Source organism: Mus caroli, chromosome 19, assembly GCF_900094665.2.
Source record: "Mus caroli chromosome 19, CAROLI_EIJ_v1.1, whole genome shotgun sequence".
Taxonomy (NCBI): Eukaryota; Metazoa; Chordata; class Mammalia; order Rodentia; family Muridae; genus Mus; species Mus caroli.
The window spans coordinates 14,935,326-14,961,103 of NC_034588.1; the positions used below are offsets into that span (position 1 = coordinate 14,935,326).

At 40.0% G+C, this 25,778-nt stretch overlaps 1 protein-coding gene across 4 annotated transcripts in view; it reads right to left on the reverse strand.

Moving 5' to 3' along the window:
• The window catches only part of Pcsk5 (proprotein convertase subtilisin/kexin type 5), a 412,773-nt gene that overhangs the window by 138,923 nt on the left and 248,072 nt on the right, over positions 1-25,778 (reverse strand). For all 4 annotated transcript variants that reach the window (XM_021151578.2, XM_021151579.2, XM_029472674.1 and 1 more), the window contains exons 13-17: positions 19,461-19,597; positions 14,574-14,717; positions 9,168-9,270; positions 5,864-6,057; positions 1,881-1,965 (exon numbers count right to left, since the gene is read on the reverse strand). In XM_021151578.2, the coding sequence (XP_021007237.1) occupies positions 1,881-1,965; positions 5,864-6,057; positions 9,168-9,270; positions 14,574-14,717; positions 19,461-19,597 (663 nt within the window). The remainder of the gene's footprint in view (positions 1-1,880; positions 1,966-5,863; positions 6,058-9,167; positions 9,271-14,573; positions 14,718-19,460; positions 19,598-25,778) is intronic.

The following is a 25,778-nucleotide window of genomic DNA, read 5'->3' on the forward strand; positions in this document are numbered from 1 at the left end:
TGCTAGCCACTTGGCTACTGAGCCCCTGAGATGAGGCTAGTGCCATGAAGAAATTGAATTTTAAATATTCATCCAATTTTAATTTATGACCATATTTGAAAAAAAAACTTTATAAGATTCAGTTGCTGGAAAACTCCTCGGCACATTTGGAATAGAATAGATTTATAAAATTTGCTCTCTCTATTAGATTTAAAAACTTCTTAATACAGATACTTCTCATAAAAATTATTGTCGAGTCTTAGACATATGCTAAGACTATATATACCATACTTCAAAGACTTAATAAAATAATAAAGAATTTAAAGCAATTCACTAGTAATTTCTTTTATGTTGGCCACATGTTGTAATAATATATTTTGGATATATTTTAAGTAAAATATTTTATTAAAATCACATCCCTTATTCCTTTTTACCACTTTTAATGTGGCTACTGGCACATTTAAAATTACATACATGGCTGCCATATTTCTGCTGTGTGTTCTGTTTTAACTAGCTCCATAAAATGTTCTCTAAGAAATAAAGAAATAAGCTCAGTAGTCTTTTATTTCTTACGGACTAATTATGTACCAGATGTAAGTAATACATAAATGTTATAAGTTACAATAAACGAATGGCATAATAAACAACTATTATCACGCTATCATAGTTCATCAAAGTGGAGGTTCGTCTCAGCATTTTGTAATGAGAATAATGTAAGACAGCATTTAAGTGACTTTGCCATTTAAGTGACTTTGCCATGATTAATATATCGAGGGAAAAGGCTTCTACATTCTCACCATTACACTGTTCCTTTAAGATGGAAATACCATTCCAGTACCGACGACTGTCAAGGGCGCCTGTCTGGGAATTGCCTACACTGTACTATTTCACTTTTGATGAAAGATAGAATGAGTGCAGTATCCTATCACTACCTAAATGGAATGTACTGTAGAACTCTTAACTCCATATAAAGGCAGAGCCCAGCCGATATGGGGTGGTGGACTCAGCATAGAAGTATTTGACCTCTTTCTCAGGAAAGAAGTTCCCTGTTCGTGCTGCAACATTGCTCTCTTACAGTCTACCAAGTATCAGTTTTGGCAATGAGCCAGTCATCAATCTGGGGAAAGCATCTCCTGGTGTTAACTCTATGTGCAGACCACAGAAAGTCTAATGGAACTGAACCTGAGTACTTAAGATAAGCAAATGACTGGGTATGTGTAGAGAAATAATAAAGATAAGAGGATAACTTCCACCATTGAGAATTTAATCAGGCAGATTAAATAGCATTTACAGGCACTATCTGCCCAGTCATTCTCAACTAGCATAATGCAGATCAAAATGTATAAAAGGATGCTTCTCAAATGGTCATCTTCACTTATATCTGAATCATCTTTCTTTCTTTCTTTTTTTAAATCACTTTAATTTTATTGTTGATTTATTTATTTTGTGTGCTTGAGTGTTTCACCTGCATGCATATGTGTGAAGCCCATGCGTGTCTGGAATCTGTCGAGGTCAAAAGAGGGTACTGGATCTCCTAGAACTGGAGTTGCAGATAGTTGTGAGCCACTATGTGGTTGCTGGGGATTGATCCTCATGTCCTCTACAAGAACAGCAAGCGCTATTTAACTGCTGAGCCATACCTCTACCCACTGAATCATCTTCTTTATAGGGAATTTATTTGGATTACAATCCTTCCTTAGCCAAGATGGTAACCCATTCCCCCTCTCCCCCATCTAATTGTAGAGATAATGTAAATAACAGGGAAGTGCTTCAGTGTGAGTCAAACCAAGGGCAGATGGAAGAGAGCTATTTGTTGATGTGCTGACGCTTCTGTGTTCCTTTCTATTTGCTCTGCAAATCTCCCTGGATGCTCTGTCGCTTGCTGGATCTCATTCTCTTACCTTAACCCGCCCTTGCACTCTGTGCAGTTGTGAAATCCATTGCATGCCTTACAGTTCTCACTGCATTTCCCACAGACATTTTTCTCTGTTAAGGAAAGAAAAGAAGCACAGTCATACGTCCGCCAACTGGATTCCGTAAAAGAATGGAGACGGTCCAGTGTTTACTAATGTGCTCTGCAGTCACAGGTTCATCTGGAAAGCTGCGTCGTAAAGGCCAGGCACTTGATTTCATGAACTGTTACAGCAGGAAGCACCATGCACCTGTTTGGCACAATGCAGTCAGATCTCAGAAACTCTTAGTTGAAAAGTTTATAGTTTTCACTCCTTTCAATTCTCTTTCCAAAGCATGATTTTCTAGCTTTTAAAACAGGAAATTTCACTCATGCATAATGCAAGGACATTATTTACCAATGGATATAAAAATGATTACATTTCAACAACAGTATCCATGTTCTGTAGAAGTATAATAGCTCGAGTAGGTACACTGTTAGTTTTCCTAGTCAATAACAAATCTATGTCCACACTGCAAAAAAGAGTGAAACATGACTGCTGTATCATGAAAAGCAGTGATCTGGCATAATAGCTGTCAAAGGCCTGCTTCATAAAAAAACTCTGTCATATTTTAGTCCAGAAGGCTGAAGAAGGAAGCTCCAATGTTAGAGACAATTTGTGGATGACTGACCAGGCAGCAAAGACCCTCTGTCATTTCAATAGTTTTGGAAAATGTTCCCTTTGTACTTCTTCATACTCAGGTAGTATTTATTCCTTCCCAGGTTTCTGTTGGGGTTAAAGACTAGATAGTCTCACAACTAAAATTAATTGTTAGGATTGAGAAAATGTTATAGGGCTTGTATAGGGTTATACAAGCTATGATAGAAAAGGATTTACACACAACTCTAAACCCGCCAAGATAGGATAGGTAATAAAATACTTTATCTAAGTTGTCAAACATAAGTTGGATATTATAAACATACATCATACCTTATAGTTTTCATAATTGTTAAAATTGTATTCAATTTATATCTGAGAGAAAAAGAGCCTTTATTGGACTAAAACAGGTTTGATCTCTTGCAATAGACCATAATGCTAAATATTGGTCCCCCAGTGCCTGGTTGCCCCCAGGGACAAGAATATCTACACATAGATCCAAGTGATGCTATGTGACCTTGCCCCACAAGTTATCTCTGATTGGTGAATAAAGATGCCTACAGCCTATAACTGGGTAGAATTGATATAGGCAGGGTTTGGTGTCTGAAGAGAATCATGATGGGGAGAGAGAGGAAGATGGAGAATGACAACCCTGTGGGGTAAGATTCTTGAAACCATGGCCTCGGGGGCTAGCTAATTGGAGTTAAGAGGAGCCCAGATAAAACATGACAAATTATATTGTGGGGTTATTGTCAGGGAAGTAGACATAATACCATAGAGGGTAAATATCTGCCCAGCTCTAGTGCTGAATAAGGCTTATTATAAATATAAAGGTTGTGTCTTTTATCCAGAAAGTGAATGATCAAAGACAGAGTAGAAGCCCCTGATTGAGATTAAATTTTTTCAACAAGTAAGTAATAATTACACAGACACAGAGACACACAGAAACACACAGATAGGCAGACACAGACAGAAAGACAGAGATACACACACACATACATACACACACACACACGCACAGAAAAAGAGAGAGAGAGAGAGAGAGAGAGAGAGAGAGAGAGAGAGAGAGAGAGAGAACCAAATGAACCATTGTTTATAGGCTTCATCTCTCTTTGATCTTTAAGTGTGGATGTTCATCAAGGTTACATGGGGATGGATTCCTATATGGACCTACAGGGTATTCTGCATTTTTCAGCAAGAAATACAAAGTCCTTGACAGTGTTCTAGCAGCTACACTGCAGATCCCACCGTGACATTAAGCACACTAAGTGCATTAAGGTTCTGGCCTTGGACCTGCAGTCACAGACCCTAGATTTGCATTCTGATGTCAGCTCTTCTAGTGGGCAAGGTCAGCATCTCTATACTCTTGAGTGAAGATTAGCATGAACTCTACCTATTAGCTTATCTTGACAAGTTAATAGAGTTATTTCAAGGGGAGAAGGTCAACTATAAACCACTGTGTGTTCTCAGTAATTATTATTAGCCACCATCATAGCCTGATTACTGTGCTGTATGTAAGTGGCCTCACTTGAGGGGGAAACTGTAACAAAGGCAATAGGAAAGACACAGTGACCACTTGAGCCAATGCTATACAGTGGTGGAAGTGACCAGATATCTTAAGTATCTGCTCCCCAGTTCTTTAGAGAAGAACAGCTGTTGGGTGCTCAGAAATGGAGCATACCCTTAGCATATGCAAGGCTCCCTAAGAAACGATGTACATTTCTATGGATCTCTTATGACTCTTCTTATCTTCTAAATTTTCTTTCTGGGAGGGGAATAAAATCTGGAGTGTAAATAAATAAATAAAAGATTTAAAAAAAGAACTTCAGCAAAATCCATATTCATTACTTCAAGTGGGGCGAGGGCCTGATCTACTTAGACAGATGCCTATTTTTGAATAGACTGTGGTGTGAGACAAATTTTCTAGAACTCAGAAACAAAGCCAAAGATACCCACAGCTTTGTGAGGGCCATACTGAAGCAGTGTCTGACCAAAGTCTAATTACCTTGTGTTTTGCCTATTTGTTAATTATGTCAGTAAAGGACAGTCTCTGAGAAGTTACACATTAATTAGTGTGTGGGTTGGTGTTTAGTAAAGTGGTAATGTTCTGGTGTAAGAAACAAACACCCCCTCCCCAAGCCTACCAGTATTGCTGTGTCTAACTTTCTTTCATCGGTAACTCAGCAAAAGGACTATTTTTCTCCTTCCATTTTTCCTTCCTTCCTTCCTTCCTTCTTTCCTTCCTTCCTTCCTTCCTTCCTTCCTTCCTTCCTTCCTTCCTTCCTTCCATCCTTCCTTCCTTTCTTCCTTGGTGACTTATTAGCTTTCTTTATAATTATGTATCTATCTGTATTGGTACATGCCTGGAATGCAGGTATCCAGGTATCTGTGGAAGCCAGAAAGGGTACTGGTTCCCCTGACATTAGAGTTACAAGTGGTTGTGAGCTATTGTGAATGTCACTGAGGTCTCCTAGAGGACCTTACCCTCTTACCCACAATCTTAACCACTGAGCCCTCTCACCAGCTTCATAAAATGATTTTTCCCCCTTTCATAGGCACTACAGTACTTGATCATCTTACAACCCATTCTCCTGTTGCATGTTTTCATTTGTTACTATGCTAATTTACTCATTAATGACTAAAATGTCTCGGACACATGTTTAGTCTACATTTATAGGACAGTCATATTTTTGAATAATTTCAAAAGCCCATTTGGTTAATGCGGAGAAGTGACCAGAGCTCACTGCTATCCTTATCAGGTTAGCCCACAGCTTGCTCCTGGGAACTTGGATTTAGAGAGGGTTCCCATCTCTCTGATGAGACTAGCTATCACTGTGAAAACTGTATAAGCAGCATGGTTGATGGTGTGTGCCAGGAAGGGAGTGTCTACTTGATCAGCTCACAGTGGTAACTGAGGACACGGAGTCACTACTAAAGTTTCCTTGTATATACTATTTCACATATGATATTACAAACTAGCTCTAGGAAATTCAATGTGTTTTGAGTGGGAAACTGTCTTGAAGCATGGTTCTAGATGCCTCTAGATGTCCCTGTTTCCCTTGGCTGACTTGATGTTTCATCCTCCTGCTTTAATAGAACTGCAGTGATATCCCCAATGTTGTGAGTCTAATAGCAAATCATTGTGGGGGAGGGAGTGTGAGGGTCCTCTGCTAAAGGTGGTTATAGGCACCTCTACAAAAACCCTTCTAAAATATCTCTTTAATGACTTGTCTAGGTTCTGTTTGGCATTAAGCAAAACCAGATTGCATGCATAGAGTTATTCAAATGAAAACCTGTATCTTTTTAAAAACCCAAAACATTTAAAAACAACTCACTGATATCCTCGTATGATCCATCAGGGCACTGAGTAACACAGCTGCTAGTTTCTTCATTCAGGAAGTAGCCATATTTACAGGATAGGCACTGATCACCATGGCTGCCGAAGCAGGACTCGCAGTTTGGGGCACACTTCCGGCACCTCTTCTTGTCAGCATGGTAGTGGCCAGGAGGGCAGCTGGAGACACAGATTCTGCATCGTGGGATTATAAGAGAAATGGTTACTTATCCGTATCCACAGCTTGGCATTCTTACAGAAAAGCTGACAGCTGCCTGTGGCCTTAAGGTTGCCAATACCAAATTACCAAGGTCCCAAGGTTGTCAACTGGGATGCCAATACCAAATCAAAGGGACCACATCTGTCTGGTAAAGCTTCCTCTTGTGCAGGATGGAGGAACATCACAGTTAGCACTACATCCAGTAGGCAGGTACTTCATTGTCTATGATCTTCTAGGTAAGGCCTAGCTCTACAGAAGGAATCATAACTGGAACTGCAATCTCAAGAGCTGGTTTACGGTGTTGATCCGAGGGAAAACAAACATGGGCCAGAACTTTATGGAAAAATGTCATTAAAATAAGGAGTTCCTTCTACTTCTGCATATAATTTGTCATGTGCCTTGTATGTACATGTGGTATGTTGTTATCTAAATAAATATATATACATATATATATATAAATATATACACATGTATATATCATATATGTACATATGGGTATATATACAAAATCACATATACATGTACTCAGACACACATACACATAATTTTGTTCACCAGAAACTTTCCTTTTTTTTTTCTTTGCTTATTTTTTTTTCAATACATGGTTTCTCTGTGTATCTCTGGCTGTCCTAGAATCCATTCTTCAGACCAGGCTGGTCTCAAATTCAGAGATCCACCTACCTCTGCTTCCTGAGTGCTGGGATTAAATGTGTGTGCCACCACGGCCCAGATGAAACTTTCCTTCTTTTTTTTATTTTTTTTTTAAAGCCAACTTCCTTAATCGTCTATAACTAGAGACAGGGCTTTATTTATTTATTTATTTATTTATTTATTTAAGTAGTTTTTGAGCACCAATTAAACAGGCATTTTGGTTAGTGTAACAGATACTGTCATCATGAAGTCAGCTGAGAACCGATCTCCTTGAGGTATCTGACTTCTAGTATGGACCTGACTTCTAACAGGGATGTGGCCTTGGCTGTGTCTGCTGAGGTGTCTGAGTACTGTTCCTAGAACAGTTTGTGTGGGTAATTACTAGCTTGTAACTTGAATCCACGAGGACACGTCTGCAAAGATAGACAGAATCCTGGCAGTAAGAGGCATAGGCTCTATCTCAATATCTAAAATGCAGGAATAAGAACATAGACCAGCATGAATGGTTTGGCATGTTGGAGAATGTGAGAAGAATGTATGCAACTGGTCCATGCAATGGCATGTTCAGCAAGAATAAACACAAACGGTGCACCAAATACTAATGGGCTAAAAAGCACACATAACTTCAGACAGGATGACTAAATTCAACACACATACTGTACATCCTGGTTGCTACAGTTAACAGCAATATGTTATATACTTGAAAATTGCTTTTAAAAGTCAATTTAAAATGTTCTCATGGGGCTGGAGAGATGGCTCAGCAGTTAAGAATATTAACTGCTTTTCTAGAGGTCTTGACTTCAGTTCCTGGCAACCACATGGTGACTCAAAACCATGTGTAATGGGACCTGATGTCTTCTTCTGGTATATCTGAAGACAGCACCAATGTACTGACATACATAAAATAAGTAAATCTTTTTTTTTAAAGCTCCCATTACAAGAAAAACAATAAGCATGTTTGTGAATATAGATATTAAATAGTTTTGGTCATCCTACAATGTATAACACTCTACACCATGTGGCATTCCGTAAGTAGACATAATTTTTACGTATGAAAAGAACTACAGAAGACAAGCACACTAAGGGCACAACTGGTCTCATCTCAACAGGATTCTGCAAGTGAGAAGGATTTGCAGTTATTTGGCACAAATTTTGCATTAATTTGACCCAATTTAGAATCACCTAGGAGATGCACCTACGGTTATATCTGTGAAGGTATTCTCCAGAGACTGACTTGAAGACCCGCCCTGAAGGCTGGCAGTACCATGCCATGGACTTGGGTCCTAGATCGAATATAAAGGATAAAGGACCAAGGAAGCTGAGCACCCACACTGATCTGAGTCAATGTTGATCTGCTGACTCAGCATGGCCAGTTACCTCATGCTTTTCCCACCATGCCTACAGCACCGTGATGAACCATATCCCTTCAGTGTGCATTTGAGTCAAAACAACCCGCTCTTTAATTTGCTTTTGATAGGCATTTTGTCACAGTCAGAGAAAAGCAACTAATACAGAAAATTGGTATCAATTGGTCTAGACATAGTATTTGTGATAGGCCTCTTGTTCTTGGTCTGACCTTTCTTTGCTATACCCCAGTTCTTCCATTTTGAAACAGAATTCCATGCCCTAGTATATTAGACGTATAGGACCTGGTTTTTGTAAGGGATTACAGTTAAGAATAAGTAACAGGTATACAGAGATTTTAGGCTTCTGAGCAATGGTTTTAGATCTGTTAAACCTGGGGGGGGGACCTCTTACAGATGTAAGAATGTGATGCACTTTAGTTTAAAAGATGGTTATGAACCTTTGAGGGTCTGAATACTGTTGTTAACAGTGACATGCATTAGTATTCAGTTGACCAGAAGTAGACCTGTGATGATCAATCTCCATCACCATCCTGGAGAGACTTCCAATTACCTCTGGATGTGTCGGGGAAGGTATCTGCAGGGAGGTTTAACTTGTGAGGGAAGACCTACTCTGACTATAGGCAAGATTTAAAGAAGAGGACAAAAGCAAAAAGCCACCTAAACAGCAGCATTTACTGCTCTGATTTTTCACTAAGGGCACAATGTGACCAGCACCCCTTTGAACCATTCACCATGCTTCCTAGACCAGGATGGCCCTCATCTCTTCACACTGTGAACACAAACAACCTCTTTCTTCCTTCAGTTGATTTTGTCAGATGCTTTGTCCCAGTGATGAGAAAAGCAGCTAATAAATATGGCAAGTTTTACTGTGTAAACCAGTGTGGCTTTTACTTTTGTAAAAGACAGGGCCATCATGGGCTGGAAGCAGGAACATCCTTTCTTAGAGCTTGTGGGGGGACCCTGGAATACAGCGCTCTCTAGACATAGTCTTTGTGATGGGCCCCATAAGCATGCTGGAACACACGAGCTATGCTTAGGAACACGTGAGAGCATGGCTTGTCTCTTACCTGGTGTTATTTTTCAGCTTGTAGTAGTAGTGTAAACAGTCACTGCAATGATCTGGTCCTGGCCCGTCACATCCAACCTCACTGCATTCAGGGTCACAGGGACCTTTCAAGAAGAGATTTAAAATTGGAAAAAGAAAATGATCATAGTAAGCCAATTTTATCTTGAAGTTGAAATCTCTAACAAGATATTTTAGTTGCTTGCCACCAAGTGCGATAATTTCTTTGTGATGGCCAATACAGCTATAAGCCCAAGACTATACTCTTGACTGAAGTCAAAACATGAATTGCTAAGGAGTCAAGATTATAATTTATAGGTATGGCCTGGTCTTCAGAGCTTGCATGGTAGCCTTGGGGCTCTGGGAGTGACAGCAAGCATTTGAGATTCAAATGAACAGGGTCACTATAGTAAAATGACTGTGCTACCAAAATCACAAGTTTTGATACACAGAACGTGTATCAAAGACTGTGGTATCCACAGCTGCCTTAACTCATAGAACACAGCAATCCATCCCTTCCCTGGTATACAGTGGTAGATGGATGGACTATTCCAAATTGTACTAGCTGTGAAATTTAATTTGGAAATCAATTTAAGGCTTTTGGGGAAAGAGAAATAAATAGTGTTGTCAAGTGAGTCTCACAATTAATCAGAAAAAAATGATTGTGGTTACTATACATAACAATAAAATATATGCTATTTATTGAAAAATAAGAAGTTACATTGTTGACAAAAAAGAAATAAAACTTTAGTATTCAATACCTAGAGCAGATTATGTATCTTGTTTCAGATCATTAAAGCCACTGAGTGTCTCTGAAATATTACAGCCATCATGAAATATCATTGCAGTATATTGCACAAATTTATCAGCCTCTAGTCTTGGAACACAAAGCAGGTGATTCTGACATGGATACATTTAAACATGTGGCCTATCCATAGGTCAGTGGACTGCTCAACAACAACAAAAAATAACATATACATTCATACCTGCAAACTAGATTAAAGATATCCCCACTTTGGATGAAGGCCTTCAGGTTCTCTTTTATTTAGTATTATATGAGAAATAATTCATAGTAAGCAAACCATGACAATGGGGTGGGTTGTGCTGTGTGGCTGATGCAGAACATTCTAACGGCACGAGGAACTCCAACAATCTCTTACTTCTTTATTCCAGATCTCCAACTTTTAAGATATTTGGGCTTATCATTTTTAAACCCCTTCCCATCAGAAATTTTTGATTTTAAATACCAATAAATGATTTCCTGAGATATGCAAAAATGTAGCTGAAGGGAATCAGAAGTGCTTGAATTCTACTTGTGTTAATCAAAGTGCTTTACTGCTGAACCTCCCAATGTCTCTTTTAGTCATTATAGAATAAGGTTCTATTTTATTTATTGAAATCACACAAACATAAATGCTAGAACTCAGGTAGAAGGACATGGAAAAAGATGTAGTAGTTACCAATGAGTGCCCCATTTTCAAAGAGTTACAATGGCTTGCCCAACTTGTAAAGATGGGATCAAGAAACATCCAGAGGTCTGGTCTCGATCTGTCTAAAGGAAGCAGATGGTGTATTTGAAATGTCCTCGTGGTCTGAATGGAATAAGTGATTTTAAATGTTAAGGGCTTGAAGGCATTCCTGATTAATTGCGAGAGTCATTTGACAACACTGTTTATTTCTCTTTCCCCAAGAGCCTTAAATTGAATTCCAAATTAAATTTCACAGCTAGTACAATTTGGAACAGTTCAGCTATCTACCACTGTATACCAGGGGAGGGATGGATGGCTGTGCTGTGTGAGTTAAGGCAGCTGTGGGTATCACAGACTTTGAGATTCAGTGACATAGTCACCCGTGCTCCAGTCAGGTTGGCCTCTAGGGAAGGTCACACACACGCCGGTGCACATGCTTGCACAGTAAAGGAGTCATAGGTACCCCAAAATGTTTACTAGATGATGTTTTATAAGCTAAAAAAAATACCCTACAAATATGTATTTGCGATACATGCCAATGGGCTCCGTATGACAGGTTTACATGTAATGCTCTTTCTTTTATAACCTTAATATGTCCCAGATGCAATCTGGTGTTGTGAATTTCAAGATAATGATGACATAAAATTGTCTTTGTTCTCTTACAAGTGTCAACATTAATGTTTTAGAAATGTGATCAGAAAACAGTCAGGAGGATTATTGTGTTCAGAATTTTAATATAACCAAATTTGAATTTGAATTGTCAAAATTGTGATACAAGAAAGAGTAATAGCTTATTGACTATTGTGTTCCATTTATGACTTTGGATACACTTTCTCCTGTCATAGAAGATAAAATGGTTTCTAGTTCTAACATAAACAGTAACATGACAAGCTCAAAGCAAAACAAGATGGGACGAAATCTGACACAATCTAGTTCTGGCTAGCTCATTTGGTCTTAATTATCCAAGCATGTTACTGACTTCAGTATACTACCTATTTACAGAGAAGAACCTAACATTTAAGATGTTCTTATCAAGTGTTTAATTAAACGTATTTATCTCAGTGTCAAGAGAAGAATCTCTGAACTACAGGAACAAACTATTTTTCTTTGTTGTTTAAAAATACATTAAATTTCTATTTATAAACACTTCTCCATTAGGCAAAGCTTTGGCAAATAATGTTATACAGCATATTTCAAAAGGGCAGGGTGCCCTTAGAATTGGTTGCCTGAAAAAAAAAAAGTAAATAAACAATTTTAGAAAATTGACTTGAAAGCATCAAATTAAGAGAAACGGAGTAACATGCTCAGATATCAGATAACAATGCAGTGGGGTGAGTGAGCTCCTAAATGGGATATTTTGTATGACAAGGGCAACAAGACCCAAGTTAAGAAAGTATAACAAGCAATAAGAAGAAAATTACACCACGTTAAAGAATTTCAGTAAAATGAGGCATGTTCTGTTTCATAGGGAAAGCCGAATAAAAAAACAAACAAACAAGTCTTCCCATGAGACTGTGTGTAAATTCCAGTTATGTTCAAATGGGAAACCAAAATGCAACTTTGGCCATTTGAAATTTCCTATGAAGAACAGAAGTTCAAAGATCTTTGTACAAACTGGAAGTAGATGTTGGACAAATATTAAAATCGACTGCAGGGGTTGAAGGCAGGGTCCATGTCAGAGTGGGCCAGGCCCCCAGCACAGAAGAGAGGAGAGAAGAGAGGGGAGGCTACTTTTTCAGTTTTGCCGACTTGACCTAGCAGAGTTATCTGGGAAGAGGGAATCTCAGTTGAGGACTTGCCTAAACCTGATTGGCTCATGGACATATCATGCAGCATTTTCTTGGTTGATGCGGGGGTGCCGGGGCCACTGTGGCGGTGCCACCCCTGGGAGGTGGGCCTGAGGGGTAAGAAAAGGAGCCGAGAGAGCCCTGGAAAGCAGGCCTGTAAAGGAATGTTCTGCTATGGCCTCTGCTCTAGTTCCTGCCCTGACTTCCCTTCTCAGAGGGCCATAAACTACAAATGGAAATAAAGCCTATTCTTTCCAAGTTGCCGTTCATTTTACCATAGCAAGAGAAAACAAGGAGGGACAGGAGGAGAGAAGAGAAGGAAGAGAAAGAGGAAAGAAAAAAAGAAAAAGCCTCATAGAACTGAAATTGAAAAAGACAGTACAACAGGTGAAATTGGTTTACAAATTATCATGTTAATGACAGAAATAGTGGAGTCCCAGAGACCTTGATACAAGAACTCTCTTTATTGTAAAGAAAGCATCAGAGTTGATAAAAGGGGCAACTGCTCGGTCAACTATATGTATTTGTTTGGAAAATAAAGTTCGTTTCAACTTGCCCTATACACACCAGAGCAAAGCAAAGCCAACCAGATGGGAATAGTCAATTGGAGAAACCTAAGGAGATTACTAAGACAAAATTTGTGGATGTCTAGCTGATATTAAAAGATAAGATTTCTGCAAATAAGTGATGGAAATTATACACACACACACACACGCACACACACACACATACACACACATATATGATAAAGCCACATCCTCTACTAGTGTTTTCTGTGAAATAACTCATACTAAAATTAAAGATCACCTTTGGGAAGGGATAACTAGGGTATGTTTTCGGGAGTTGTGTGATACTGGAAAGGTTTGCAAGTTACTAAAGTCTTATAGACAGAGGAGGGACTGGCTATAAACTGGAGTAGAAAATGGGTAAAGCAATGTGGTACTGAATCTTGAGAACTACAGGGAGGATAATTTTAGGCTTACTAGCAACCAAAGCTATAAACATTTAAAAGTATTCTCCTTTCCTGTCCCTTTTCTTCTTTCTAGTCCCAGTGGGCAGGAATGAGTACTGTGAGCATCTGGAGCTGGCCTGTGTAGCCTGGAATGGTTGTCAGGGAATTCAGTGTGACAAGAGGATTCCACATCCTCAAACTGATTACCCGCTTTGTAGCAGGAATCTCAGAACAAAATTCTGCCCAAAGAAACAACTTGAGATCTATGCTGTGCTGACTGTTCTTGGTTATCATTGACTACATCTGCAATGAACTAAAACCCATGTGGCTGGGGACACCTGTGAGGGATTGTTTTCTTAATAAAATCATTTGAAGTAGGAAGACACCATTTCAGTTTGGATCTTCTGGGGCTGGAGGATATACTTGTAATCCAGAACTTTTAAGGTCAGGAGAATCTCCTTTATCGAAACACACTTTCTGGGGATAGCCTTTATAAAGGATATGGAAGGAAGAAGCTTGCTCTTGCTCTCGTTGGCAAGTCTATTCTTTCACTGGCTTTAGAGCCTACTTCTTCCGGATTGCAGCATATACTGAATACCATCTGAGACTCCTGCCTTATGAACTGAGCAAGTACTGGATTCTAGGACCTTCTATTCATAGGCAGTCATGTTGGAATAGCTGGACCATAGCCTATAAGCCATTCTAATAAATTCCCTTTCTTCTTCTTTTCTTCCTTACTTCTCTCCATCGGTCTCTTTTTCATTCTCTCTTTATATACATATGTTATATTTGTTGTATATAATTTTCGTTTTATACATATTCATTCTGTAAGTTCTGTTCCTCTAGTGAACCTTCACTCATACACATGAAAAGACCGAAAACCTGTTTCTTCAAACCTGTTTAAAACAGTATATAATTCTAAGCAAATTGTATTTCAAATTACAGATAAAATATATCATTCTGTAGTCACAGAATTGGCTACTGTGTAGGCAACATATACAGCTATTTAAATATATGAATTTATTAGTAAACTAATATACACACATATTTGTAGGAGGAAGAATATATTTCAGACCATGGATAGTTGCTGAATATTATGAATATTATACCACATCTTTGAAAGCATACTTTATAGCAATTACATCATATTAGTTTACATGCCAGGAATATGCCCAACCTTTTTTAAGTTATGCCCAACTCACCTGCATAATCTTCAGCACCATAGTCATCTGTGGGGTCTTCCACTCGACTGTAGCGGAAGCGTTCCACTTTGGGAAACTCGTTGGTTGGGGAGTATGGCTGTACGGACGTGCCATAGAGGACTAAGGACCATTCTTTCAATTTACCTTGAGAAACAGTAACCAAGAGTGACCAGAAAAATCTCTCTAAGCCCCTTAGCTTCCTAAAGTCAGTCCTTCTCAACAAGAACAAGCAACAGTGGAGCAAGCGGTGGGAAGGTTGATAGGAATCTTAAGAAATGGACATTTCTACTGTCCGCAGAAATAAAGATTTCCCAGTTCACATGCCACACATTCCCTGAGCGCCCACAATAGGAAGACAGGGACATAAACCAACTTCAGATCACGGGATCAAGGGATGACTTGCAAATTATAACTATTTAAGCGGATACTAGCTGTCTGCAGGAGGCTTTGTTCTAGGCACTAAGGGATCACTCAAGCTTTTTAGATGTTTTTGATCTGTTAGGAAGAAAAACCAAATTACTTATGCCATCTAATTCCAGAATTAGTATTCAGTATTTGTAGACATATGATTCTGAAAACAGTGTTGTCTAATACAATAGCCAAGAGATATACTTGGCTACTTAAATGTAAATGATTTAAAATTAATTAAAATAATTGGGTTCCTCAAGATGGGCACTGAGTCATAAATTCATGGGCATGGATAATAAACTACATCACTGTAGAACATTTTCATAGACAGTGTGGGCTCTGGGTGGCCCCTTGTGCATGCTCCTGAAAGTTACCCGAATAAATTCCATGCTTCATCAAGCTAGACCTGGGTAGAATTGTTTCTTTGGTCTATTATAAGTGCGTCATTTAGAACTGAATTGAACATTCTTCACCTTCCTGAAGGAAAAGTCACACATTATTTGTCTAAAAAAATATAATAAAACTAATATTCTTCTGAATGAGTTTTATTTATGTGATCTTTAAATAATCTCTTAAAAATAAAAAAACATCTTTGTTTCATTAATTAATTAACTATGAATGTATATGGGCATGTACGGAAGTCAAAGGACATTTTGTGGGAGATAGCTTTTTCCTTTTACCATGGGGATTGTAGCGGTTGAACTCAGGGTGTCGGTCTTAATAGCAAACACCTTTACCTACTGAGCCATCTTGCCAGCCCCAAGTCTAATGCTTTGCAGCTGAGTCACCATAAGTTCAGACCCATAGATAATTCTGGGATGTGCTCAGTGCTTTGGATCTATGTGCTGAGCTAGTAGAGTTGTTTTGTATGCAGCTTGCTCTTGGCTAACTTTTCTTTGCTAAAGCCCATGCTTTTTACAAGCTGGAGGCTACCTGTGTCAGAATTTTAAGCAGCATGCATGAAAACTTTGCTTAGTGGCGGGAAGAGAATGGCCACTGGGTATGGGTGATCTATTTGATGACCTTGAGGTAACAGTGATGGAAAAATCACCCTTTCCACAGGACTCTGCTAGAATTCTAATAGAGTGCACAACACAAGGACACCGGGTCATCTCATTTCTCTACCACCTGTAAACATTTGGATCTAAAAATGTACCCCATGGACTCTTTCAGAACATTGCCTCAAAGGTGATTATCTCTTGTCTGGGGACTACTATTAAGGACATTCCAACGGGACTATAGTCTATAGTTCTCCTTTCCCTCTCTCCCTTCTCTTTTCAATGCACAGGCCAGGCTGGCCTTGATCTCACTCTGATCCTCCTACTGTAGTCCCTCACAGCTGGGATTAGAGGTATATGCCTCATTCAGCTAAGCACTTAATATGCATTTATTGTTTAAATGGAGGGAAAACACACAAATCTAAACTTAGTGTGGCACCAGGAACCTCTAGATTTTGTATGTCTGGATAGAAAAATTCTACACATCTAACAAAAATTTCATCAGCTAGAGAAATCCCTCACTAGTCACAAACAGAGAAATCTACCATGGAACTTGGTGTGATAGAAACAAGGACATAATTATGGAAAAATACATTTGTAAATGGAAAAGTCCTTCATCAAAGATGTGACTAACCTTAACAGGAAAGAATGGGAAGAAGGCTATAAAAGACCAGATAGTTTTATTTGAGCAATAAGGCATATAAATAACATATCTGATTGGTATTGACTATGGTTAAAGTGAATGTTTGCATAATACAGTTGTCCCTCAACATTTGTGAGGAATTGGCTCCAACATTTATGAATAGAAAAACCATAGGTGATCAAGTTCCTTATGGAAAATTTGCTTAGAATGTACAGATATCTACCTGTGTACTTCAAATCATCTCTGGGTTACTCCTACTACCAACTAAAAGGTAAATCATTATCGTGCTGTATTGTTTAGGGAATTAAAGGCCAGTGCATGTACAATAGATGCAATCATTTCCTAAATATTTTTTGATATAGGTTTGGCTGAATCTGAGGATATGGAACAATTGGAACACACAGACACAGAGAAGCCAAAACAAATCTGAGCTACTTCAGAGAGCTTTTAACATAGATGCCAAGGGAGCCTCTGGGGAGACTCTTAACTCCTCCAAGGCAGAAGGACTCTTGCTTATAGCAACTCCCTAAATGGTTGCTCCTAAATGGGAGCCTGGACTGGGAGCCCTTCAGGTGAAGAATTGCTTATACCCGTCAATGATAAAGAACACAGGTAGTTTTAAATTTGAGTTTAGAATTGTCTCAAGTTCTCTACAGACAACATGCCATCTGTATCCACACTTCTCTTTGATATACCACTGCCACATGGCCCACACTTGTTTCTACAGAATCACTTGACACCTTAGGGCCTGGAGTGACACATACTGATGGGTCATCTGGGAGCTGCTGGGAGCTGTAGAAACACAATCCATTTACCACGCTATTCTCACTTCTAAGTGTTATGTATCCCATGGTAGGAACACTGAATAGGAGGTAAAAAGAAAGGAAGAGAGGGCTCTAGGAACCAAGTGACTTAAGAAAAAACCTAAGTAGCTAGAACTGTGGCTTTGGGGGTGGTGGTGCCTGTCTTTAATAGCAACCTTGTGTTTGTGGAACAAACATTTGCTCTCTGGATAAAACTGGCCACTATTGTATTCAGATAGCATGCTGAGGGGGAAGGCAAAATTTCCAATTTTTAGTTAAAAAAAACTTTAAAAAAGTATTTTATTTACTTGTAGGTACTGCAGCATCAGTTGCCAGAAGAGGGTGTTGTGTGCTGTCTTCTGTCACTCTGCACCTACTCTTTGGGTGTAGGTTCTATCTTTGAAACCAGAGATAATGTTTGCTCAGTCATCAAACACCAATCATGTTCCTGTCTCTGCTCCTCCTTGGAGTGGGGCCTACAGGTTTATTCCTGAGGTTACGGCTATGTGCCAGGATACCCAGCTTGTTATGTGGGTATTGAGATCTAAAGTCAGGACTCTACTTAACTGCTAAGCCATCTCTCTAGCTTCACTCCTGGATGCACCATAGGTTTTGGCCTCCTTGCTTGGAGTGGGGGTGTCTTTGAGCCTACATGGCATTATTGAGCTGTATATACCAAATAATTGAGGAGAAAGATATATAAAACATAATGGTCAAAATGGATTCCTAGAATGAATAACCTTCTTCAAGAGACAGGCAAAGTGCTGGTGAACCTGACCTTTATCCCCAAATTCTCTTGAGAATCACCTCTGGTTTATACATCTCACTGAATGGGAGTTATGGTTATGGATGGTCTGGGCAATCCCATTCTGAGTCAGTACATGGCTGGAGTTGGATATAAGTCCTAAATGTCTCCCAGGTCTGAGCCTTCTGCAAATGGACAGAGCACTAAGGTTGTCACTGCTGACATCTGGGACTGTCGGGTGGGTGGGAAGCTGTATACTTATTAGTAAGTTGACTCATTTCTGAGGCAAATAACTGTCCAGGCGGCTCTATTGTGGGCAATGAAATCTCCCGTTCTATGTGCATTTCCTTAATGTATGACAAAGAATCTACATATATGGACATAAGGAGGGTCAGCTGATGTGATGTACTATGGGATCTTAGAGGGCTGGGAACTATCCTTGCTATCGTTATTTTCATACTATATATATCAAAAGTTTCATTTCCCTTGGCTCTTGGGTTTGTTCAGAGTAGAATACCACCATTTCCCCCCTTTGGTAGTAACCTGATTAGTTGATTCAGCCGTCCTTTTGAAATGAAAAATGAAAAATTGAGAAACAAAGTAAAAAGCAAGCAAGCCAAGTAGCATAAGGAAAACCTAACTCTTTTTTCATGTGTGAACGAATGTGCCTATAACGTAGCTTAAAGCATGCAAGTGAACAAAGCTTGGCTTTCACGAACTACGGAAAATGGGCCAGATGCAGTTCTGAGGGATTTGTCTCTCATTCACACCTAAATGTTTATTCTTTATTTCTTATTTTGAAATGATACCATTTACTGTCCTACCTTGAGGACGAGAAGGTGTGCAGGTAATTTACAGCGTGTATGAAATGTATCACACAGAATGGTGCTGCTGATACAGAGGTGCTGTCAGGACATGGTTGTGACTTGTCCCTCAGGGGTTGATGTGCTAAAGGCCTGCTTGACACACAGTGCAGTTGGGGTAGTGAAATCTTTAAGAGGCAGGGCTTACTGGAAGGTAGTTAGGCTAGGGGGTTCCAGCTCCATTAATACACTGATGATGCTTTCTCAGTGAGTGGATCCTGCAGGGGTGGATGAGTTCTGCAGAGAGTAGGCTGCTAACGGGACTTCCAGAACAGTGATGTTAAAGACGTTCTTCGTTATGAAATAGAGTATCAGATTGTTGTTATAACAAAACCAACCAGAGTAAGGCACCTGTGGAGAATTCTTTTGCTCAAATGTGGTTAATCATTTTCTTCCACAAGTGGGTTAATTTGAACCAACTTCTTACCTGGAGTCTTGAAGTTCCTCAGCTGAGATGGAGTATCATAAACCTCGAGGACCCAGTCCCCAGCAGCCCGTTCTCCCCAGCAATGAATAGTCATGAACTCCCAGTTCTTAAACCCTTCCATGGAATGATCAAATAGCCTGAAAAACCATGAGATTCTTTTTGGTATGTATTAATTAAAATCTGCTGAGAGTAGAGCCGAAAGCATGATTAGTAGCCCTTGTATTTATCAGCATCCATGTTCACACACTAACATGTCTTTTGTCTTAGACATTACCAATGGCCGGACCCACATAGAGCATCATTATTCTACAACAAAGAAGCTAGTTCTTTAGAGACCAGGAAAATAGGCTAATACTCTATTCACAAGACTGATAGTAAAGAGCTGAATGTGGAGAGCAATGATGGTCTCTCATACCAGGGATGTGGGGAGCACATATGGGGTTGGGGTGGGAATGCAAAGATGGTGCCCAAATTTTGGAAAACAGCTTTAGAGTTCCAATAAAGTTCAAAGAACACTATACATAAATTTCAACCACCTTTTTTTCTAGACATTTATCCAACTGAACTGAAAACATAAGCCCACAGAAAGAGCTCCATACGAATGTGCATAATTGTCAAAAACCTGTAAAACGGCTGGACCCAGGTTAGGTCCCTAGCACCATATGCTTTTAACTTTAGTTCCAGGGGATCCTCCTCTGGCTTCTAGAGACATCTACCTGCCTGTGGTGCACATAAACTCATACATACAGGAACACATGCATATACAGAAATTTTTAGAAAATTCTTTAAAAAGTGTATCAATTTCAATGACCACCAACTGGCAGATTTATTTCTTCATTTGTGGTCTGTGTAAGTGTGTGTGCATGTTTGTATGAGAGTGCATGTACATGGAGGGCAGAAGTCTGTGCTAGCTTCCATTACTCTCTGCCTATTCCTTTTGAGGCAGGGTACCCTCCTGAGCCTGCACTTGAATTTTTTACAGCTATACTGGAAGTCAGAAAGCCTAGTGATCCTCCTGTCTCTACATACTTTGGAGCTGGGGTTATAGGCATTGCTGGGATATTAGGCTTGATGTGTGGTTTCTGGGATCCTAATTCTATTCTTTCTGATTGGAGAGCAAGTGCTCTGAACTTCTGAGTCCTCTTTACAGTTAACCCCATAAACTGGTAGATAAACAAAGTATGGTACATGCTCAGACAAATTTCTCAAACACAGCTTGACACAAAGAAGCCAGACACAAAGCCAACATGCTGTGTGATTCAAGCCATACAAGTCCTAGAAGGTGCATGTTAGATTCTTCTCTCCTTGCTTACTTTTTGTTTGCCAAGTACACCAGTGGTTATGCAGATCTTCCCTGCAGAAAATATGTATTTCCAGAAAACCAACAAGAACTGCATCCTTCTCCTTCAGGACTAATGTTAGAAACCTGATTTAGAAAAATACAACTTGTCACTGTGTTTGGAGTTCCCTCCAAAATGCTAGCTGTTTTCCAAAGCTGCAGTGTACACTGGCATGCATTTGGATCTGAGGGTAGCTAAGTGGTCAACGTTGCAATATTTCTGAGAAAGGCAATGGATAGTAAAATCACTACTATATGTTCCTATGCTTTTGCAAGAAAGAAAAGGGATATCAAGCAGTGTTCTTCAACTGTTTCTCAGTCAATAATTAATTTCAGAAAGCCTGAAAAGAACAGGTCAATGGAGCCCCTTACTAGAGGATAGCTTAGTTCTTGGGGGTATGTAAATATGCTTCGATACATCCTCTATTGCAGTGAATGGCTAGCAATTATTCTTAAACCCAACCTTCATGTGAAGCTGTCTTTGTCTATATGAGTTACCTATGAAGTTTAACTCTTTGAGCAGAGAGCTGGTTAGCATCTCAACAGGGCCCACATCAAATACTGTGCTTGGTTTCTTTGCTGGTATCTTTGAAGCAAGAGCTCTTTCCCATAGAAATTGACTCTCAGTAAAATCTCAATGATGTAGTTAATGGAGATCCCACAATCCACTAAACAGCAGGCCCACTGCACAAGGGAGCTTAAATCTAGACATCACCAAGAACTCTTTTGGGCCATTGGGTGATTGATTTACACTCTTAAGAGTGGGATGTCTGTAAGTCATTGAAAGGTACCAACTTTGAGGCAGGGACTGGGAGTTATCTCAGAGGCTATCAAAGGGACCATATTGAGAAGAAAAACCAGTTAGTAGGACTCCTTCCCTAACTTGAACTCTGCTCTGTTGAGCTTATTATGTGATTTGAGGGCACCACGGCACTAAGCTATTTCAAAATATGTCTTGAAGAGTGAACATGAAAACTGTTCTCCAACAGTTTAGACAAGACATTTAGCTCACAGCCTTACATCAAAACTTGTAAAGGACATTAGAGGCCATTATCTTGTTTCCAAAATCTGAGTCAACTTTTAATTGCTCAGGGGATCAATTAGTGGTCGGCTGGATTGGCAGGCCCTGAGTTTCTTCTCTGTGATCCTTTCTTGTCCATCTCTGGAATCAATCCTTTGCTGCCAATCATTTTTAGATCCTATTTGGAACGAAGATTCAATGCCAAGTAGAGCTATATCTAATATCAAATTCAAATAACTGTTTCAAAGTTGAGATATGCATTTGCTTTGTCTATGGATATACGGTTATGGTTTTCTGGTCTCTTCACTTTTCAAAGAGGTGAGATGTTCATTTATGTCATGTGATTAGAGGAACAAAAATGCAGCAAGACATGAGGTGACATTCTGCTGAAAGTTGATGGTGACAGAGACAGATAAGGACTGTTGTGTCAGTTAACTGGACATGTGCATTTTGAGTCTGACCTGGGCCTTCATGAGGAGCAGTAGTTAAAATGGAGACCTGTAAATTCCACTGTCTGATTCTGATTCAATATTTTGATAATTTTCATTTTTTAACACTGTAATCAAAACTGCATTTCTTTCTTTTCTTTAAGCAGGAAAAGTTAGTGCAGCTTATAGATTAGTTTGGCATTGCTGGGAATAAATTTGTCCATAAAATAATTCAGATGCAAACCCCAGGCTCTCTATTAAAGAGATTTTAAATCAGGGGCTTCCCTTTAACCAGCTGAGAAAGAAATCTAAAGTCCACTTTGCACACCTGTGCTGTGCTAGCAGCAGACACAGATGACACATGGACATTGTCAGTCCCAGCGACATGTTAATAAAACAGAACCAGTATGCTAAAAGCCAGAGTAGATCATCACCAGGTCCAGATCCACTTCTGCTGCAGAGAAGTCTGTTCTGTCATGACTGACTTCCTAATGGTGGGCTTGGTGAAATGAGAGGTGCAACTGGCACAAATTGCACCCACTTATTAAGATGGTGCCCCAGCTCTATGCTCAGGAGTGGTTTTCAAACTAATTACTTTGGATGAAGCCTGTTAGAAGAGCCTGCCATTATGTGTAGCACATCAGGAAATAACTCATATAATTAGCACAAGATTCCCCCCCCCCTTCACTTGAGAGTCTAGTCAATATATCATGGCTACAACATGCTTCCAAGAAGGTGTGGCAGCTAAATAACAAGGCACTTTATAAGTGCTGGCATCCATATGTTATAATTATTTCTAAGACTGTAAATGGTTTTAATTTCAGAACCACGGTCTACTATTCAAACAGTATTTATCACTCTGGTCTGACATTAGCCTATGCACTTGGGAGGCCTTTCTCTTTTTGTTTACTCCGTAAGCGCTTCCTCACAATTTACGGTGGAACTTATTGATGGCTCCAAGCCCTCACTGAGCTCAACTGTGATAGACTGTTTATGATATTGGGTATTTAAACATACTATTTGGTTCCTTCTTTTTCTTACCTAAAGTGCTTAAATGTTTTGGGGGCTGGAGAGCTGGTTCAGTTGGTTCAGTGGTTAAGAGCACTTCACCTCCACTCCTCCAGAGGACCTGAGTTAGGTGCTAGCACCCACCCTGGGCAGCTTACAGCCACTTTTAACTTTAGTTCCAAGGAATCCAAAACCCCTGACTCTTATGTACACTTATATTCATGTGCACATGTTCATGTACACACACGAAATAACTTAAAAACATTCTTTTAAAAAGAAATGTTTTGGTATTGGTGCTAGAGAGGCTTAGACTATCTAAAAGAAAAATTTATCCCTTAAATGTAAAGTTTCAACAAGCATATTATGGAGTCTCTCATTAACTGCCAAACGCATCTGGTTTTGTAATCCTCTTGCAAAAGATTGCCTTCATTATGGAGTATATGGCTTTTCTGCAGGACTCTGTTTTGCATTATAAACATCTTTGTAAGTTACTCTCACAGCATCCAGGACAATACCACATATATAAGATATTTTGTAACACAAAACCAAGAAAATCTGGGGGATCTTTTAAATTGAGGTTGAGGTATAGTCTCTGGGTAGGCAGCTCTAATCTCAGATGGCTTTACTAGAAATGGGGCTTCTCAGACCTTACCCCAGAACCGTGGAATAAGAACTGGTGAGCAGGGCTCAGGCATCTGTGTTTGATAAAGCTCCTGACTGAATGTTTTGAGAGGCACTGCATAAGCAGGGCACCACTTGCTAAATGCTTGCATGCCAGGCCCTGGGGTAACGGTTTTCTGTGCATTGGCTTAGTCAATATTTGCACCAAGCTTGTGTGAGGCAGTTGGTATTGCACCCATTTCATGAAGAAATTTACTTCTCTAGATTTAAACACAGACATTAGCAAAGCCAAGAGAAAGCCAGCTGCGTGTAAACCTAAAGGCTTATTCTTAGTGACCACAGCAGGACCATTACAAAGGCAATGTTTTCACTGCAAGCCACAAATGCATTAATATTCCATGATGTCTACCAGTATCAACAGTTTCCCATTGAACATTTAGGGACAGCAGTGACAAAAGTGACTGAGGCATAACTACTACATTTTACACAATTATTGGGTTTTTCAGACTACAAAGTGTAACTTCTCTCTACTTGAGACTATCTAATCAGAAGCAGAAATATGTTTCCATAATCAAATTTACAAAGGGAGGCAAAGTTTCAGCTTTCATTCTGAGGCCAAACACTGGAACAGAGAGCCAAGACAATTAAGCTAAGTCTAAAAGGAAGTCAGATGGGGGTGGGGCAAGGTGTGTCGAGGAGCTGTGCATAATTCTAACAAGTGTGGCTGATGGAAGAATTTGGTGAGACAAGGCTTTGTTTGGAAACTTTGTGCACAGTGTTTGAAAGATCTCTCATCTAAGAGTTTTCAAAGGACTCTAAACCTAGCAGCTTCCCCACCCCGACCTGTTTGACCTCCAGATTCTCCCTGGAGTAAGCCACATGCTCTGAAATCAGCCAAGGGGCAGGGAGGGTCTAGGAGGAAGAAATAGGACAAGAAAGGGCCATTTGTTCACCCCAGGACAGTTCTGGTGACCCGTAGCTCTAACCCACTAAATCACTGCAGTGGCTTGCCAGGGAAGCCGGCTTTCTGGGCTAATGGGGCACGAAGCTCAAACTGGCCCGGAGTTCTGAATACTGCTGAGTGCCCTCCAGCACTTAGCACCTGCAGCCAGCTTGGGTAAACCACTCTCCTCCCAACAGCTGTTCTCCACAGGAGCTGCCCATCAGTGGGGACAGGGACCCGTTGAGGGGCTCCAGACGGCCCACACAGATGTAACCGTCATGTACAGCACTTTGTAGAAACCAGATCGTCCAGGAACTGCAGTGGTCAATGGATAAACAACTGAAAAGAAATTCCTCTGAGAAATGTCAAGGAAAGTGAAAGTCTGGGGAGGTGGCACAAGACAACAAACCAGAGAGAGTCCTGGGTCTAAGCAGAGCTAGAACTTTTGCTTCTGTTAAGACCTAGGTGGAGAGACTGCTTCAAAGGCTTGGGGCAGCTGAGCATGGTTGCTCATGCCTTTACTCTGGAGCAGAGGAAGACGGATGTGTGAGTTCGAGGCCAGCCTGATCTACACAGCAACTTCCAGGTCAGCCAGGGCTATACAGTGAGGCCCTGTCTCAAAAACCAAACCAAACCAAACCAAACCAAACCAAACAAAACAAGACTGAAAAAGTCCATGGGGGAGTTTTCTACAGTGGCATCCAGGCTAGCAAGCATGCAGACAGGGTGAGGACAGACAACACCTCTGCCACCAGAGGTGAATGTGTGAACTCTAACCACCTTGCTAGAGAAACTGCTTTAGAAGTTTAATTCCTTCTTTTTAAACTGTGATCTTTGCTCTTCTTTGGAAATTTCTATGCTTGCTTGATGGCTTTCGTTTTCTTCCTTCCTCCCTTCCTTCCTTCCTTCCTTCCTTCCTTCCTTCCTTCCTTCCTTCCTTCCTTCCTTCCTTCCTTCC